At 40.0% G+C, this 19,779-nt stretch overlaps 1 protein-coding gene across 1 annotated transcript in view; it reads right to left on the reverse strand.

Annotated features, from left to right (window-relative positions):
- The window catches only part of RYR3 (ryanodine receptor 3), a 371,986-nt gene that overhangs the window by 225,146 nt on the left and 127,061 nt on the right, over window positions 1-19,779 (reverse strand). Inside the window, exon 19 of the mRNA XM_060096078.1 lies at window positions 13,689-13,881. Coding sequence (XP_059952061.1) covers window positions 13,689-13,881 — 193 coding nt within the window. The remainder of the gene's footprint in view (window positions 1-13,688; window positions 13,882-19,779) is intronic.

The following is a 19,779-nucleotide window of genomic DNA, read 5'->3' on the forward strand; positions in this document are numbered from 1 at the left end:
CCACAGGGGCCTCCCAAGGAAGAGGGAAGGATCCTTGGGGGGCCACAGTCATGGCAGGCACTAATTACCAATAAACTAAAGTCTTTCAATATTTTAATTCAGCATTCTGGCTGAATTTCAGCCCCATATGTATTATTAAGTTAGGGTTAGGGTTAGAGTCCATAGATCCTCTGCAAGAAGAGGGTGAAAGTGAGGGTCATAGGCTCTTAGGTTTGGGACTAGAAATATAGCTTTTGCAGATCAACTGCAACCATGTTAAACTGATGAGAAAATATGACTGCAATTTTAAATAATTAAGACATGGCAAGATACACAGCCCTGCAGGATCAACAATAATTTTACATAGGAAAAATCCATCCATACACATAGCAGCTACATTTATTCACTCCCTCCCTCTTTCCCTCTGTGTAACAACTATTTACTGAGCCCATACGACTTGCACTGTTCTCCATACTGGGGATTCAGCAATGAACAAAGAATACCCTGTCCCTGGTGTCATAGAGCAGGCATCCAATGAGACAAATAGGATAATTACTGATTGGGAGACATCTGATGAGGGAATAAAGAGGGAGAATGAAACAACTCGGGGAAGGAGGAGGGTCCTAGATTGGAGGCTAGAAAGGCTTCTCCGAGGGGGAGATATTTTTATTAACCCCGAGGGAAAAGGAGGAGCCAATGAGTTCAAAATCTGGAGGAAGAGCATTCCAGGCAGAGGAACAACATGTGCAAAGGCCCTGAGGTAGGGAAGTGCTTGGGTGGAGGGCAGTGTGAGTGAGAACACGGAGAGCCCAAGGGGCTAAGAGATGAGGTGGCAGGGGGTAGGGCTAGATCAGGCAAGGTCTCTGAGCTGGGATTTTCTTCCCGGTGAGCAGCTTCTGAGGGATTTTAAGGAGGAAGAAATACAGGATTCTCCTAGCTGCTCTATGGAGGAGGCACCTGACACCAATCTAGTCCCAGTGAGACATGAGGTGGGGGGTTGGACCAAGGTGAGGAAGGCCAAGCCGGAAAGCAGCAGTTAGATCCCAATTTTGTTAGGAACTGGTGATGCAGTGAGCCTGTGTGTGTGGAGGGGGGTGAGGTATATGTGGGAAAGGTTATGATCTAGCAAAGCTCTAACAACAACACTCTCCACTAGATCTCACGTCCCTTAACTGGAATATTCTGGTGGGGCAGCCTTGCAAGAGAGTCTCAGTGTTGGCTGAGTAACTGTAATTGTGTGTAGCCTAATGACAAAACTGGAAAATGAAAATCTCTCTGAGTAAAAGACATTTAGGATTTTCCCCCCTTCCCAATATAAACAAAATCTTTATCCAAACAGCATTTTATAAAATGCTGTTTTAAAATTAATTACAGAAATCATATGAAGCCTCCCACTTTCCCATTTTTAAGTAGTAAGCAACAATGATATAGAATTAGAACCACAATTGTCCATTGTGAATGTTCCTACGTTAAATGTTATATAACAGGGCACAATCTATATGTATTAAGATTATGAACAATGATATAAGAACAAAATTGAGTCATTAGCCTGCAATGTTACTAATTTAGTAAAACTTCAGGAAATAATGACTAAGACTAAAAATTTATTGAGAACTTTCCAAAATTCAATTGCAACATAACAGATTGTGTTACTGAGATGTTGAAACTATGGGATAAAACTAGATTGTTTTGAACAAAGAATTTGTGTGGGAAGTTTTCTGCTTTTCCCTTCTCACTGAGCATCCTTCCTGTGAAGAGCTGAAGCTTCCTGGGAGCATGTACAGCAACTGTATTCTTCGTTACTCACTAGCGTACAGATTCCAAGGCCAAGCAAATGATCTCTTATGAGGACGTCTAGATGGATTTAATTATTCATAAGCTCTCTTGCCAGTTCCATTTAGTTCTAACACTTCTCTTATGCTTTAAAATCTGCTGTTGTCTTCTGGATAGATAACAAATCAAGAAAGGTGGAAAGCCAGTGTGGCACTTAGGTGTTGCTTTTATATTCAGTTATTAAAAGGAGAATGATAATCTGGTTTTACAGCTTAATCCTATCACCTCGAATGGCCACAAAGACTGTAAAATGAAAAATTAATGTAGCCAGAAATCAGCGTTTACTGCTTACTGAAGCATTCGTCTTCCAACACCATTATGCTGTGCTTCAGTGGGCGGAAGGAATGGTTCTGGGTAGCTTCCCAAGTCCTGCCAGACAGGAGCCCTGCTCCCCAGCAGGCGGGACTGGACGGGAGCCGGTGTGGGCACACCCGCCATCTGTGGATCCTTCCCTCGCTGCCCAGAGTCTGTGGGAAGGGCTCCAGCAAACCACCACCAATACTGGTGGTCCTCATGAACTCTCTCTGGGACACCCAGATTGTCCATGTCAAAGGAAATAATGGGGATAAAATACAGGTTTAAAGGAAACAATCAAAAGAAAGAAAGAAAATACCTGAAGCCCACTTTAATTATTTGAGGATATTAAAACGGGATCCCCTCTGTCTCCATTTTAGCAGAGGTCCCAAAGGCAACTAATTCAGAGGATGTCAATATTTTCTCATCCTGAAGTGAAGTGCTGGACCAACTATGAGGATCCATCAAAAAACTGTGAAACCTTTTCAGCTTTAGCCCACCCCATACCTCCACACTGATAAGAAAGGCAAAGAAGTCATTTGGAGAAAACCATCAGGGAGAAAGGGATGGGAGTTCTTTCCCATCAGGAGTCAAATGAGGGCTGTAAGGAACTCCTCAGAAGTTTGTGAGTACCCCCTGGATGTAGTGAGGGTCATATCTGCCTAGTGATAGTGAAGAGCAGAGGGGGAAATGAGCCAGCTGCCAGCCATCAGAAAGGAATTCTGGCTGGAAAGGCAAATGACTGAGCAGAGATCAGAAACCCAGGAGCTGGGGGAGGTAGGAGGCCCATGCAGCTGGAGGGAGAGGGGAGGGGGGGAGGTCTGGGGTCAGCCAGAAGGGAGCAGCCAGCACAGGTGGTAAAGCCAAGTCAAGGGAACTGAAGTTAGATGCTTCCAGCCTGGTGCTCTCCAAGAAAGGTACAAAAGAGCCTCAGAAGAGAAAGAAGCAGCAATTGTGCAACCGCTACAAAAGTCCTGATGCCACAAAGCAGCTGCACCAACTCCATCAGATGTGCCCATCCCCCAGTCATCTTGGGTCTGGGCTGGACCCTAGACCCTGGAGGGGCATGAGAAAGGAGCTAGCTAACTGAAGAGGAGCCCGACCTCAAACTGCAGGGGGAGTGGTGTTGGGCTCAAATATTAATTGGATACAAATCTGGAGTTTTTATACTACTCAGAAGATGGAATTTTTTTTTTTTTAAAGTATTGGCAAGATGGTCCCTAGCCTTAAAAGAAGTAATGAAGGCTATATAACTGGCCCAAGAACTTACCCAGGAGTCCAGAGCATGGATTTGAAGGGGTGGAAAGAGAAGCAAAAAAAGTTACACCTATCTAGTCTGCTTCTTCCAATAAATCTGTTATCTGGCACTTACTGTTTATCTTTTAAATCCTTTGAAATTTAAAAGATTTAAATTTCCAATTAGAATATAAACCTCTCTTCTCTAAGTATATTCTTCCCTGCTCCTTGGGTTCCACTGAATCTCTCAGCATCGCAAAAAATGTTAAATTGAAAATAAAAAGATAATTTAAGAACGGAGCTCATTAAAATTAGTTCTTCTTTACCCTCCGATTTTTCTCTACATTAATAGATTTAAAAAATCAATTTCATTAATCAATTTAATCTCTTCCACTAAAGCACATGTATCATCTTCTGGGGTTCTTCCTATAACTCAGACATGCCATCAGCTCTGCAAGGTTTTTTTTTCTTCCTAAAGTGATTACAGTCAGTGACTGTGCCCTTAGATTTCTCCACTTTAGAGATGAGTAATAGCTTCAGTAATAGCCGCCTGGGAGTAGTGAAGTTTGAGGATGTGTAGAGGAATTTTTTATTGACTAGACTAATTTTAAAAAAACAGAAAATTGCATTGAAAAATCCACATTAGCATTTCCAATTTCATCTTTTAAGATTTGTGCATTTTTGTTTGCCAGTTTGCAGAAGAGATGAGAATGCCTATCACAAATCCCCAAGTTTGAAAGACTGATCCATGAAAAAAAATAGAGTAAAAATCAAGACAAACCTTTGCTATGCTCAAAAAGGATGTCTAGGTTTCCTTATTCATAGCGTACTAGCAAACTGTGAAATCATTTTAGTCTACTGGATGTCCCATTATTCTTATCGAATCCTTCCCAGGAGTTGGGATAGTTTTCCAAAGAAGAAAAAGATACAGGCTGTGGTTAGGAGGAGAAAGAATTAGCGAGCTTCTGCTGACCTAAATTCAACTCATAAGTCATGATTCGTAATTGCATCTTTAGTCCATATTGTTAAGACGGGAGAAGAATTTGAGTTATGTATGCTCTCACATTCATATTTCTTTCTGGCCAGTGCCTGATGAAAGCCCAGGGCAACCCAGCCAGCACTCATCATGTTCTCTGCAAAAGTATATTTATCTCAGTAATAATTTCCACAGCATTGACCACAGCAAGCTGGAAATAGCTAAGCTACTGGTTACCTGAATTTTAGCCAAGCCTGGTGGATACCAACAGAAAACAAACAGCAACCGCAAATACCAACCATCTTTGGATAGTGTTGCTTTTATAAATGAGAACGGGCTGGTAAAAGATTTACATAAGAAGATTAAGTAGATCTACGGGGAATTTAACCATAGCTATAAAATATATTCTACTACAGTGACTAAGTCATCAATTTTCTGCAAAACTAAAAGTAGCTCCCAAATTTCACGACACACTGTGGCTTCTGTGTAATGTTCTCTGTGTGGCCCATGCCATCAAACCGCTTGGCAGGGTGAGATTATCTTTTAATAAGAGCTTCCTGGTATTTAAGTAATTCAACCTTTTGGGTGGGCTCCAAGGTACACATGGCTCATCCCAAATTCTGTCCCAGAATGAATAGGGTTGTTACACTGAGGGCCTGTTACACTAATAATACCCTCCACAAACAAACCACAGTGGGAAGGAAACTAAGGAGGCACATTCATAATAGTTAGAAAAGAGAGCACATATTGATCTGTGGATTTTATTAGTAATTACTCAGGCTGCTTTTGACTTCACTGTGGGTAAATCTAATTGAAAAAGGTTTTGCTCTCCAATGACTGCTGGCAAGGACAGCCTCATCAGGTATTATTAACAACATAGTTTTTAATTATAAAAATAATTGTGGGGTCACAAATTCAAGACAATGACCTCGGTAAAGACTGAGGAGGAAAGTGGGGCCGTAGGAGAGAAATCTAATTTAGAGGCCTCACAGAAGTTGAAAGTAAATATGAGAAACAATTCTCAATGTTTGTATGATGGGAGAAGAATCTCTTTCTAGATGGGAATAACCTTGTACCTTGTTGGGAGGGACACTATGAAACTAGGCAAGTACTCTACTATATTAGGTGAAAACAATAATTTCTTTTCAATTTTGTTATTAAACACATTTATTTTCAATAAGGTACTTTAACTTGGATTAATATCTTGTTTTCTCTTTCTAGCTTTTTGTACAACTGAACTAAAGTAGTACAGAGAGGAAGTGCTGGGTTTCAGCACCAAATCATATTTTACAAATTGACATAAGTGTAAGTACTGGTATATTGATCTCATTTGCTCATAAGTGAAAATAAAAGAATTGGCTACACCAACACAGGACCAGCACTGACCCTGAGCAAAGACTTCATGTGATGGGCTGGGATGTATTTCAGTAAAATGTATTTCCCAAGTATGCAACCAACTGTGATTCCATCTCTCCTCAGACCGTATCAGGTTCTGAGAACCAAAGACAGGAATATGACACAGGTGATATATTCCTGATAGAAAGGAGGCTTAAGAGACATCAAGTCCCCTGATATAACTTTTCAGCTTACCCTCATTCAATTGCTATGAGCAAGAGGTTCTTATGTCTAAGCTGTTAACTTTTCAAGTCAATGCATCTGGACCCCTAGTTCTTAAGTTCTCTCAGCAGTTGTGCCTTCTAAATGGGTTAGACATCTCATTGTTCTTATCTTGGAACTCTGCTTCTTTTCTCCTGTGCACTGGAAGGATGCATGATCTGCTGACCTAGACCAAGATACTAGAAACATCTTCTACATATGAATACCTTTCAGCCCCCTATCTCTTCCCCTGCTAGCCACAATCTTTGCAAAGAGAAGATTTCAAAAAATCCCCAACAACAAAAATCATAGCACACTCAAAAATTCCTATCTCTTTGACCTGAGGAGGAGTGGGTGGATGAGTTAATGATTAAAAGTCATGCAATGTCTGAAATAGGATATACTGTTTGCTAAACACAGAATATGCAGAAAAGTCCACTAGCCAGCAGACTGGCAAAGACCTCTTCTCTGGAGAGTTGACTTCTAGCTAAGCACTTCTCTCAGATGAGATGCTTGGGAAGTAGGTGAGCTTTCTTTGAAAATTAGTGAAACCCAGTGAGTAGGATATGGTCAAAACAAATAAAAAAGGGAAGGGCACTGATGTTGGGTGACCAAGGCCATTAACTACCCAGGCAAATGCAGTCCTGAGAACTGACTGCTCAGTGACCTTGCTTCTCCAGAGAAGGAACTGAGTCAACAGGTGGATGATCCAAATGCTGTTATGTTGGATTTAGATTTCTGCTCATTCTCTTTGTTCCTGGGGAATGGGGTGGGAAAGATGTATGATGGGGCTTCTGCTGGTTTTCCCCCTGATTGCCAGAGGGCCTTTGTTCCAATCAGTTTCCTCTGTGTTTCCAGTGCCTCTGTCTTTCAATACCACTTCTTGTTTTCTACATGCTCCCTATGGATAGAAAAAGGAATGATACATTCTGTCACACTTCAAAAGGGAGAATTGGGGTGAAATTCTCATGGAAATATTCTCAGCACAGAGAAACACAGATAAAGAACTCTCAACTCTTTAGAATATGGTTCCTAAGGTTGATGTTAGAGTCTCTGGCTTAACCTGTGATGGGCATATTTACAGCCTTAGTAAGGTTTTACTATAGTGATTCTCCATTTGTTACAAGAACCTCAAACAATGAAAATGCTTAATTTCAATATATTATATCCATCTACATGGGTATGTTTATATATATGTCTATATATGGGTGTGTACCTGTGTAAGGATGTGTATACGGTGTTGCTATGTATGTTTGCAAACATACACTACAGGCGTAACTTGGAGATATTGTGACTTTGGTTCCAGACAAAACATAAAGCAAGTATCACAATAAAGTGAGTCACATGAATATTTTGGTTTCCCAGTGCATATAAAAGCTATGTTTACACTATACCATCATCTGTTAAGCTCACAATAGCATTCTGTCTAAAAAAAAAAGTACATACATTAATTAAAAAATAATGCTGTTAGAAAAATGGTGTCAATAGACTTGCAGGCTTGCCACAAAGCTACAATTTGTAAAAATTGCAATAAAGCAAAGAGCAATAAAACGAGGTACACCTGTACTGTATACCAGCGGTCCCCAACTTTTTTGGCACCAGGGACTGGTTATGTGGAAGGCAAGTTTTCCATGGACAGGGGTTGGGGAGGGATAGTTCAGGTGGTAACACGAGCAGTGGGGAGCAGAAGATGAAGCTTTGCTGCCCACCATTCACCTCCTGCTGTGCGGCCTGGTTCCTAACAGGGGGTTGGGGATGCCTGCTGTATAGTATGTATGTTTACATATCTGTGTCAAATTCCAAAAGTTGAATATCATATCCAAAGGATAATTCTTTATTCCTAAATAGTCTATTTAATTGAGACAGAATGAAAGTTTTATCCTTTTTTGGAAAATATATGAATATGCCTTGATTTATCCGTTTTCCAGAGGTACTGAGACCTATCACAGTGGTTTCACTCTGGAAGTCCCATCAGTTGGATACTAGAAGCTCTCAGATGGATTTTTTGTGGTCCCAGCTTTAAGTGTCTGCTCTCCACAACTCTCCCCTTCTCATGGCCCTTTCCAATGGAAACCGGCGTGATTCTAACTGTATTGACTCTAGTCTCCCACTCAATCACTTACGATCTCCTTAACAAGCAGGTATCAAGAATGGCTAAGAAAATTTTGTGGCAACAGAGTTATAATGAGGTCTTGCCTTACAAATTTTAAAATGTATTGTCAGACTAAAATAATTAATACAGCATCCAACTGGTACAGGAAAGGGGAAACAAATACATGGAGGCTAAACAATGCATTATTTAATAACCAAGAGATCACTGAAGAAGTCAAAGAGGAAATCAAAAAATACCTAGAAAAAAATGAAATGAAAACACGACAACCCAAAACCTATGGGATGCAGCAAAAGCAGTTCTAAGAGGGAAGTTTATAGCAATACAATCCTACGTCAAGAAACAAGAAACATCTCAAATAAACAACCTAATCTTACACCTAAAGCAATTCGAAAAAGAAGAACAAAAAAACGCCCAAAGTTAGCAGAAGGAAAGAAATCATAAAGATCAGATCAGAAATAAATGAAAAAGAAATGAAGGAAACAGGGGCCTCCCTGGTGGCGCAGTGGTTGGGAGTCCGCCTGCCGATTCAGGGGATACGGGTTCGTGCCCCGGTCTGGGAGGATCCCATATGCTGCGGAGCAGCTGGGCCCGTGAGCCATGGCCACTGGGCCTGCGCGTCCGGAGCCTGTGCTCCGCAACGGGAGAGGCCACAACAGTGAGAGGCCCACATACCGCAAAAAGAAAAAAAAAAAAAAAAAAGAAATGAAGGAAACAGTAGCAAAGATCAATAAAACTAAAAGCTGGTTCTTTGAGAAGATAAACAAAACTGATAAACCATTAGCCAGACTCATCAAGAAAAAAAGGGAGAAGACTCAAATCATTAGAATTAGAAATGAAAAAGGAGAAGTAACAAGTGACACTGCAGAAATACAAAGGATCATGAGAGATTACTACAAGCAACTATATGCCAATAAAATAGACAACTGAGAAGAAATGAACACATTCTTAGAAAAGCACAACCTTCTGAGACTGAACCAGGAAGAAACAGAAAATATAAACAGACCAATCATGAGCACTGACATTGAGACAGTGATTAAAAATCTTCCAAAAAACAAAAGCCCAGGACCAGATGGCTTCACAGGCGAATTCTATCAAACATTTAGAGAAGAGCTAACACCTATCCTTCTCAAACTCTTCCAAAATACAGCAGAGGGAGGAACACTCCCAAACTCATTCTACGAGGCCACCATCACCCTGATAACAAAACCAGACAAAAGTGTCACAAAGAAAGAAAACTACAGGCCAGATGAACATAGATGCAAAAATCCTCAACAAAATACTAGCAAACAGAATCCAACAGCACATTAAAAGGATCATACACCATGATCAAGTGGGGTTTATGCCAGGGATGCAAGGATTCTTCAATATATGCAAATCAATCAATATGATACACCATATTAACAAATGGAAGGATAAAAACCATATGATCATCTCAACAGATCCAGAAAAAGCTTTCAACAAAATTCAATGCCCATTTATGATAAAAACCCTCCAGAAAGTAGGCATAGAGGGAACTTACCGCAACATAATAAAGGCCATGTATGACAAACCCACAGCCAACATCATTCTCAATGGTGAAAAACTGAAAACATTTCCACTAAGATCAGGAACAAGACAAAGTTGCCCACTCTCACCACTATTATTCAACATAGTTTTGGAAGTTTTAGCCACAGCAATAAGAGAAGAAAAATAAAAGGAATACAAATTGGAAAAGAAGAAGTAAAGCTGTCACTATTTGCAGATGACATGATACTATACATAGAGAATCCTAAAGACGCTACGAGAAAACTACAAGAGCTAATCAATGAATTTGGTAAAGTAGCAGGAAATAAATTTAATGCACAGAAATCTCTTGCATTCCTATACACCAATGATGAAATATCTGAAAGAGAAATTAAGGAAACATTCCCATTTACCACTGTAACAAAAAGAATAAAATACCTGGGAATAAACCTACCAAAGGAGACAAAAGACCTGAATGTATAATACTATAAGACACTGATGAAAAAAATTAAAGATGATACAAACAGACGGAGAGACATACCATGTTCTTGTATTGGAAGAATCAACATTGTGAAAATGAGTATACTACCCAAAGCAATCTACAGATTCAATGCAATCCCTATCAAACTACCATTGGCATTTTTCAATGAACTAGAACAAAACATTTCACAATCTGTATGGAAACACTAAAGACCCTGAACAGCCAAAGCAATCTGGAGAAAGACAAACAGAGCTGGAGGTATCAGGTTCCCAGACTTCAGATTATACTGCAATGTTACAGTAATCAAGTCAGTATGGTACTGGCACAAAAACAGAAATATAGAACAGTGGAACAGGATAGAAGGCCCAGAGATAAACCCATGCACTTATGGTCGTCTTATTTTTAATAAAGGAGGCAAGAATATACAATGGAGAAAAGACAGCCTTTTCAATAAGTGGCGCTGGGAAGACTGGACAGCTACATGTAAAAGAATGAAATTAGAACACTCCCTAACACCATACACAAAAATAAACTCAAAATGGATTAAAGACCTAAATGTAAGGCCAGACACTATAAAACTCTTAGAGAAAAACATAGGCAGAACACTCTATGACATAAATCCAGCAAGATCCTTTTTGACCCACCTCCTAGAGAAATGGAAATAAAAACAAAAACAAACAAATGGGACCTAATGAAACTTAAAAGCTTTTGCACAGCAAATGAAACCATAAACAAGACGAAAAGACAACCCTCAGAATGGGAGAAAATATATGCAAATGAAGCAACTGACAAAGGATTAATCTCCAAAACTTACAAGCAGCTCATGCAGCTCAATATCAAAAAAACAAACAACCCAATCCAAAAATGGGCAGAAGACCTAAACAGACATTTCTCCAAAGAAGATATACAGATAGCTGACAAACACATGAAAGGATGCGCAGCATCACTAATCATTAGAGAAATGCAAATCAAAACTACAATGAGGTATCACCTCACACCAGTCAGAATGGCCATCATCAAAAAATCTACAAACAATAAATGCTGGAGAGGGAGTGGAGAAAAGTGAAGCATCTTGCACTGTTAGTGGGAATATAAATTGATACAGCCTCTATGGAGAGCAGTATGGAAGTTGTTTCAAAAACTAAAAATAGAACTGCCATATGACCCAGCAATCCCACTACTGGGCATATACCCTGAGAAAACCATAATTCAAAAAGAGTCATGTACCACAATGTTCATTGCAGCTCTATTTACAATAGCCAGGACATGGAAGCAACCTAAGTGTCCATCGACAGATGAATGGATAAAGAAGATGGCACAAATATACAATGGCCATAAAAAAGAAGTTGAGTTATTTGTAGTGAGGTGGATGGACCTAGAGTCTGTCATACAGATCGAAGTAAGTCAGAAAGAGAAAAACAAATACTGTATGCTAACACATATATATGGAATCTAAAAAAAAATGGTTATGAAGAACCTAGTGGTAGGACAGGAATAATGATTCAGATGTAGAGAATGGACTTGAGGACATGGGGAGGGTGAAGGGTAAGCTGGGACGAAGTGAGAGTGGCATGGACTAATATATACTCCCAAATATAAAACAGATAGCTAGTGGGAAGCAGCCACATAGCACAGGGAGATTAGCTCAGTGCTATGTGACCACCTAGAGGGGTGGGATAGGGAGGGTGGGAGGGAGATGCAAGAGGGAGGAGATATGGGGATATAGGTATACATATAGCTGATTCACTTTGTTATAAAGTAGAAACGAACACACCATTGTAAAGCAACTATACTCTAATAAAGATGTTTAAAAAAAGGGGGGGGGCTTCCCTGGTGGCGCAGTGGTTGAGAGTCTGCCTGCTAATGCAGGGGACATGGGTTCGTGCCCCAGTCTGGGAAGATCCCACATGCCGCGGAGCGGCTAGGCCCATGAGCCATGGCCTCTGAGCCTGCGTGTCCAGAGCCTGTGCTCCGCAACGGGAGAAGCCGCAACAGTGAGAGGCCCGCGTACAGCCAAAAAAAATTAAAAAAAAAAAAAGAAAAAAGGAAAGGGGTAGAACAATGAAAACAGCAGTTGTCAACAGCATGCATAGTACAAGCCCAATTTAATTTAAAATTATTGAGATGTATAAATAAAAAGGTAATATGGTTATCTCTGGGTGGTACAATTATGGGCTCTTGGTTTTGTTTTTTTTTTTTGACTTGCACTATTTTTGTAAAAGGGAAAAAACAAACAAACAAACAAAAACAAGAAAAAAACTAAGTTTAAAAAGGTAAATCACAAACTGGGAAAAATATTTGAAAGCAATAATAGTTTAATAATCTTAATATATAAAAAATTGCTCCCAAAATTAATACCATAAAGGCAGAGAACACAGAATTTAAAAAAAATATTGGGTTGAAATAACATGTAAGAACAATAAGCATAAAAACTATTTAACCACATCAGTAATCAAACAAATAGGAAGTTAAAACTTTAAGACACAATTTTCTCAAATTGGCAAAGATTAAAAATAACCCATAACAGTAAAAGTTAATGGGGAGCCAATCAGTTGGGTATTCCCATATGTTACTTTAAATGATACTACAGGCCGAAATTCTTTATCTGAAATTTTTGGAGCTGTGAAAGAAGACAGAAAATAAGACATGTAGTATATATTAAATAGAACCTCCAGCTAGGTGAGAGGCTGTACCCCATAATCAAACACATACATTTTTGCTATTAAGCATGTAAATATTCACAAGAAGTTGAATACATGAAGGACTGAAAACAGCCTCATTTCTGTTGATGACAGTTTTTTACACAAAATAAGTTCAGGTCAGAGTTTGCAGTGAAATGAGTTAAGAAAAAAATGTATTGTTTTCAGAGTTTTTTAGATTTCAGAATTGTTGATAATGAATTCTGAACTGTTCATACAATCTTCCTGAATATCTCTTTGGCCACACGATCGTAAATTTAGACTTTAAAATGATTATACCTTTTGACCTACTTCTGGGAGGAACGAAACAGAAATGCAGACAAAAGAATTATCCTCAAGGATGTTCATGATAATTTCATTTACAACAATAAAAAAGAAATCAGCATGGAAGACTAACGTAAAGTAATGGTTATATTGTGGGACAGCCAAATAAAAGGATATTATTGGCCAAAAAAATCATTTTGAGAAGGATACTTAATAACTCAGGAAAAGGCTCCGTACTTACTGCCGAATGAAAAAAAATCAAGACAAAACTTCATTTTTAGTGTGCTGTCAATTAAAAAATACATACATCTGTAATATAAAAGACTTGAAGAAAATACACCAAAATACTAATAGAGATTAGAACTAAACATTGGGATTATGGGTGATATTTATTGTCTTATCTATATCTTTCAAATTTTTTGTAATGAGCATGAAATACTTTCTAAAATTATGAAGGTAATTTTCTACATAGGATTTATCTTATTCATCTTACTGTTTATTGGAGGACATAACATAAACACTGGCAGGAGGTACGTGTCCCACAAATATATACACGTGACTCTGAATTGCTCCTCCCCTTTCACCGTCACTTTCTTCGGGGAGTTTGGCTTATGGTGCTGAAGCCCTGAAGGAGATTACCACACTCGCCAGCTCATAAGAGTGGTGGGAGCTGGGGGAACAGCTACTCTCCATGAAATCACAGCCATAACTTACTTGACACCTGCTGAAAAGCTCACCACAGGGAAGAAGAGCCCATCTGTGTTGAAGTTCTCAAACATCCCCTGCACAGGCTGCCCGTTGATGCGGAAAGAGATGCTGGGTGCTCCGAGGTCCAGGCAACAGCTCACCACATCGTCCGACTTCAGGAGGTGCTGGTTGATGGAGGCCACGGCTCTGGGTATGCGGCCTGGTGAGCAAAGAACAGGAAGAAGGTGTGTGGGACTCTGGGGAGATGCTCACAGGTGAGGTGAGCAATGAGAAATGGTTTCCTAAGCTTTGTTAACAGGCAGCCCAAGACGAGATGAGTCCCAGAGGAAAGCCTCAAGCTGCCAGGAATGAGAACAAACAAGAATTCAACCCGTTCAACGTGTGCTCAGATTCTGGCCTGGTGTCTGAAGTAACGGGCAAACCGCTTTGCTGGGTGTGGCTCCTAGAGTGTGTTATGTGTGTGTGTTTATTCACAGATGCCCGAAGACCCTGCTCTCTTCTATTTCCTCTAAAAGACATGGCCACCTCGACACCGGATGCAGGAGCCATCCGAGTGAGTAAGAGCAAGGCAATCCAGCCACAAAATGGTGCAGCATAGTTTGCTTGCTTGTTTTAAAGAATTTTATTACTTCAGTGAGGCAGGGAAACACATTGTCAGTTATATGCTGTACTGGTTGATTTTTGTTGCTGTTGCCTATCTTTCATAAGATGATTTGTCATTTCCTGACCTAACTTAGGGTAGTGAGAAAATCTTCTTAGGTTTTCTATGTCACACCATCCCATTCTGGAAGTTCTAGAAGTAAATTATTGTAACCGCCTCTCCCATCCCCCTACCAAGTTTTCAGTTCTATTGGAAAGGGAGCAACAAAGAGGCAAAAGTTAGGTATTAAATGGGGTTTCAAGCAAATCATTTATAAAGGTATATCTTGTTTCTTGATCATGGAAGCAATACACATTCATTATAAATGTTAATTGTGTATACAGAAAAGTATAAACAAGGAAAAAATGTTACAATAAATTTTTTTGACTTTTTCACATATATTTAAATATTCACCCAAACTGGGATATTGTAGATTTTGTAACTTGTTTTTTCTACTTATCACATTGCAAATATTTGATTGTATAATGGAATATTCATTAGAAACTAGCTTTTTAATAGCTTCATAATATGCCATGAAAAGGCAATTTAAAAAAAATCCCCTTATGATGACTATGTGAGTTCATAAATTTTGTACATATATCTATGCTATGTAATATTTCTAATCTTCGTTTAGAACTCTTTTTCAGTGGTTACTGCTATTCTAGTAATAGGTTCCAAACTAAGTGGTGGATTTTAAAATAGTGAAACTACTACATTCTCCTTAATAAAAAAATGTAGGTACCCCCTTGTGGTTGTTTTGGTTGACTGACAAAATCATATTGTATTCCCTCCCACCCTTCCACAAACAGTAATGAGGCTCTACACTGTGCCAGATATTGTACTTGGGGCTGGGGATCAAAGACTGAGGATCCAGTTCCTGCTCCTAAGAAATCCATAGTCTTGTGGAAAATAAACATTCAAATAAAGAACTACAATTCAGTATAACTATTGGAATGAAGGTGTACATGACGAGATGCCTTTAGAGGTAGAACAAGGTGCAAGGTCAGCCTGGGTGTATGGAACAAGTTAAAACTTGAAGAAGGAAAGGTTCACTAGATAAATGAGAAAGAAAAGAGCATTCCAGATGGAAGGAACAGCTTATGCAAGAGGAGTGTATGAGTGTATGACATTTGCAGAATGGCTAGAGTTTGGTGAGGCTGGAACATGGGGCTTTATGGGGGCCTGATGAGGGATGATAGGGGAATAAAGGATGTAGAACTTGGACCACCGGCACTGCAACAGGGCAACAGCACCTAATATATTCAATGCATATTGGCAAATTAGCCTGGGATGGCCTCAGACTCTGTTTTTACTAATTTATACCTTGTTTCATCACTGAGAATGAACAACAACTTCCTCATCGTAGGACCTACAGTCAACACTATTTAAAACAAGACAAATCTAAGCAAACTTGATGAGTGTGTAGGTTTGATACCTCTCCAATGTCTCCATTTGACAAGACTGAGTCCTCTCAGCTCCTTCTATGGAGTTTAGATATCCCAGGGTCCCAGAATCTTTCCTTCCTTATCATATTCAAGTCTGGTTTTGGTATTAAAACTCAGCAAACTTTGCCATAATTGTCTCATTCTTAAGAGTTCTTAAGTAAAAACCAATCTTTCCTGTTTCAACTGTTTCTTTTTCAATTAGTTTAACTTCTGGAAAATATCACTGTAGTCATTTGCACAAATCCTGAGAGATTTCCATGAATTTGGGAAAACCAGGGAATTATCGAAATGCTGGGTTGGACAACTACCTTTAAAAGTATCGAGATCCTTACTGGATAAAAATACAAATGAGAAGGACCTTTAGCTTTCTGAGATCCACATCAACTAGGACAAAACTGACAGGGTTGAATTGTGACTCCAGGGCCCTCTCAGCCCACCCTCTCACAATTCACTGTTGGTTTTTGTGCCAGTCTGAGCCTCAGCCAGTAAAGATAAAGAGCAACCTTCATGGGGGATGCTCTTCATACAGCAGTGCTTTGATGCCACCTGAGACTGAGTTCTGAGCTTTATTTAGCCTTCAATACACCATAGCACCAAGTGCCTTACTGAGGAAGGATGGCTGGGAGTACCTCTCCTGTCCAGTCTGCTCTCTCCTTTGAAAACCACCACCAGGATGAGAAGTTATGTCTTTGTGGTGAAGGACACTGTCTTGTTGCTGTTGGAACACTTGCTAAGAGCATCCATAGGCAAATCAAAATCATAGTCTGAGCCTTTTTTTTTTTTTTTTTTTTTTTTGCAGGACACGGGCCTCTCACTGTTGTGGCCTCTCCTGTTGCAGAGCACAGGCTCCAGACGTGCAGGCTCAGCGGCCATGGCTCACGGGTCTAGCCACTCTGCAGCATGTGGGATCTTCCTGTACCGGGACACGAACCCGCGTCCCCTGCATCGGCAGGCGGACTCCCAACCACTGTGCCACCAGGGGAGCCCCAAGCCTAGCATTTTTAAGATAAAGGGAAAAGCCATGTTATCATACGCCGTACATCTTCTAATGAACCCAAGGATGTAATACTGAGGGATTTCGTCTTTTCTGATGAGTAATGTACACAATTGGAAACACTGATGCTCAGCATTTCCATCACCCCACGCACCGCAGAGTTTGGCATTATAACGTAAACACAAATATTCAGGCAATTGGAAAGTGAGAAGATCCAAACACATAAAAATGCTGGTGTTCTACAGCTACTCCTTGACCCCTCTCCACACAGCGCTAGGGTTGGAAAAGTCCAAGTCACAGTAGGGTGTGTTTTGATAGATGAACCGATACCCTGGAGCTCATCTTAGTAGGGAGACATGTAAAGACCCTCTCATCCAAGTCTGACTGTAGAGCTAATTTGTCCTCATGAGTCAGAAGTTCTAAGAAATCAGGAAATACAATTTTATTCCATTCATTTACTTTCTGTATCGCTTATCTCTTGGGAAGGTGAATTCCTTTGCTTATTCCAATTTTGCAAGGGAAAAAGTTGCAAAAAGGGAAGGGTAGGTGTGATTTCCTCCTGTGAAATTGCTCCCTAACCAGTGACGTACTATATAGGCTGCACTGAGCCAAATTCACCCCCAACTGCAGTTCTGAAAGGCTACGTATGTAAAGGCTACATCAGGAGAGAGAAGATGATGACAAGCAAAGAGCCATTCCTCTGAAAGGAGAACCACAGTGGCTGGGCTGACTCAGGAGTCTGTAGGGAGGGCTGGGCAGGGCTGAGATGGTGGATATTTGTAGAGCTGTTGCTTGAAAGTGACTTCATAGGCTTTGGTGGCTAAAAAGACCGATTAAGGCTGCCCTCCCCCTACACAGAGAAAAAGCTCATTTATATTCCCAGGATGTCACTTCAAAACTTCCTTTCCCATTCAGCATGGAACCTGGGTTCTTTTCCCCCTCAGGATGGGGCTAATCTCATGATCTTGAGTGAGACATGTGGAACTCTTGACTTGGTCTTTATGATGATGGTTGACTTCCTAGACACTGAAGGAAGGGAAATCATATTTACTTTGCATCGAGTGTGTGTCAAAAAATCCACATCCCTCACTTCATTTAAATTTCCTAAGAGCCTTGTATCATCTTCATTTTATCTGAGGAAACCAAGTCTCTGAAACCAAGTCTTTTTGCCTGGTTAAAAAAACCAAATAGGTGAAGAGCTGGGATTCAAACCCAGGCATACCTCCAAAGCCATGCTGTTTCTTCTTGAATTTCTCTACTGACAAAGTGTTAAGGGCTCTGCCATTCTTTCCAACTTCGGCAACATCCTCTGTGCTTTAATAAGTAGTTAATGACCAGTTCAAGGCAGTGGCTTAATTTGTGCACATAGATAAGTTTAAAGGTAATGGACCATCCATGTTCCTGCAAATGGCATTATTTTGTTCTTTTTAATGGCTGAGTAATATTCCATTGTATATATGTACCACATCTTCTTTATCCATTCCTGTTGATGGACATTTAGGTTGCTTCCATGTCCTGGCTATTGTAAATAGTGCTGCAATGAACACTGGGGTGCATGTATCTGTTCGAATTATGGTTTTCTCCGAGTATATGCCCAGGAGTGGGATTGCTGGTCATATGGTAGTTCTATTTTTAGTTTTTTAAGGAACCTCCGTACTGTTCTCCATAGTGGCTATTCTCCATAGTACTGTTCCCACCAACAGTGCAGGTGGGTTCCCTAATCTCCACACCCTCTCCAGCATTTAGTGTTTGTAGATTTTTTCATGATAGCCATTCTGACCCATGTGAGGTAATACCTCATTGTAATTTTGACTTGCATTTCTCTAATAATTAGTGATGTTGAACATTTTTTCATATGCTTTTTGGCCACCTGTATGCCTTCTTTGGAGAAATGTCTATTTAGATCTTCCACCCATTTTTTGATTGGGTTGTTTATTTGTTTGTTTGTTTTGATGTTGAGCTGCATGAACTTTTTGTATACTTTGGTGATTAACCCCTTGTCAGCTGCTTTGTTTGCAAATATTTTCTCCCATTCCTAGAGACTGTCATACTGAGTGAAATAAGTCAGACAGAGAGAGACAAATATCATATGATATCACTTACATGTGGAATCTAAAAAAAAGGGTACAAATGAACTTATTTACAAAACAGAAGTAGAGTCACAGATGTAGAAAACAAATTTATGGTTACCAGGGGATAAGGGGGGGGAGGAATAAATTGGGAGATTGGGATTGACATATACACACTACTATACATAAAATAGATAACTAATAAGGACCTTCTGTATAGCACAGGGAACTCTACTCAATACTCTGTAATGGTCTATATGGAAAAAGAATCTTAAAGAGTGGATATATGTATATGTATAATTGATTCACTTTGATGTACACCTGAAACTAACACAACACTGTACATCAACTCTACTCCAATAAAAAAATAAATAAAGGTAATGGACCTGGGCATTTACATCTCAAGGAAAAGAAGAAAAATTGTCAGACCAGTTTCCACTCTCTCTCCCTAGCCACCCTCCTTTCCCTCCTGTAGTAAGTTAGAGCGTCACTTCACTCCATTTCTACATCAGACAATTACCCTTTCATCAGATAGTCCAGAATTCACTGCTGTCCTGGTAGAAGCCATTAACAGAAACCTTATTTCTTCTGCTGGAGCACACGATGACATATTCATCTGTAGTGCCTTCTGCAAGATATATGTTCCCTGTGAGCTGGTTGGAGAATTCAGAACGATGCCCAAACCCAAGGAAGCTTTGTGTTTTAGTGAGCATGAAAGGTGCCAATTTTGTAGATGCTGGTTTCTGTACATCTCACCAGATGCTGAAGGCTGAGGGGTGAAGTCCCCCAAATGCACCTATATGGAGTTACACTACTATGTGAATAATGTTCAGAGAGCCACAGTCAGCTTTTGAAAAACTGAATCCCAAGCCCCCTTTCCCTGTATTTCCAGTCAGATGAGCCCTTGCTAGTAATGACCGTGTGGGCTCAGCACATCTGGCTTCCTGGT

Source organism: Mesoplodon densirostris, chromosome 4 (assembly GCF_025265405.1).
Source record: "Mesoplodon densirostris isolate mMesDen1 chromosome 4, mMesDen1 primary haplotype, whole genome shotgun sequence".
NCBI lineage: Eukaryota > Metazoa > Chordata > Mammalia > Artiodactyla > Ziphiidae > Mesoplodon > Mesoplodon densirostris.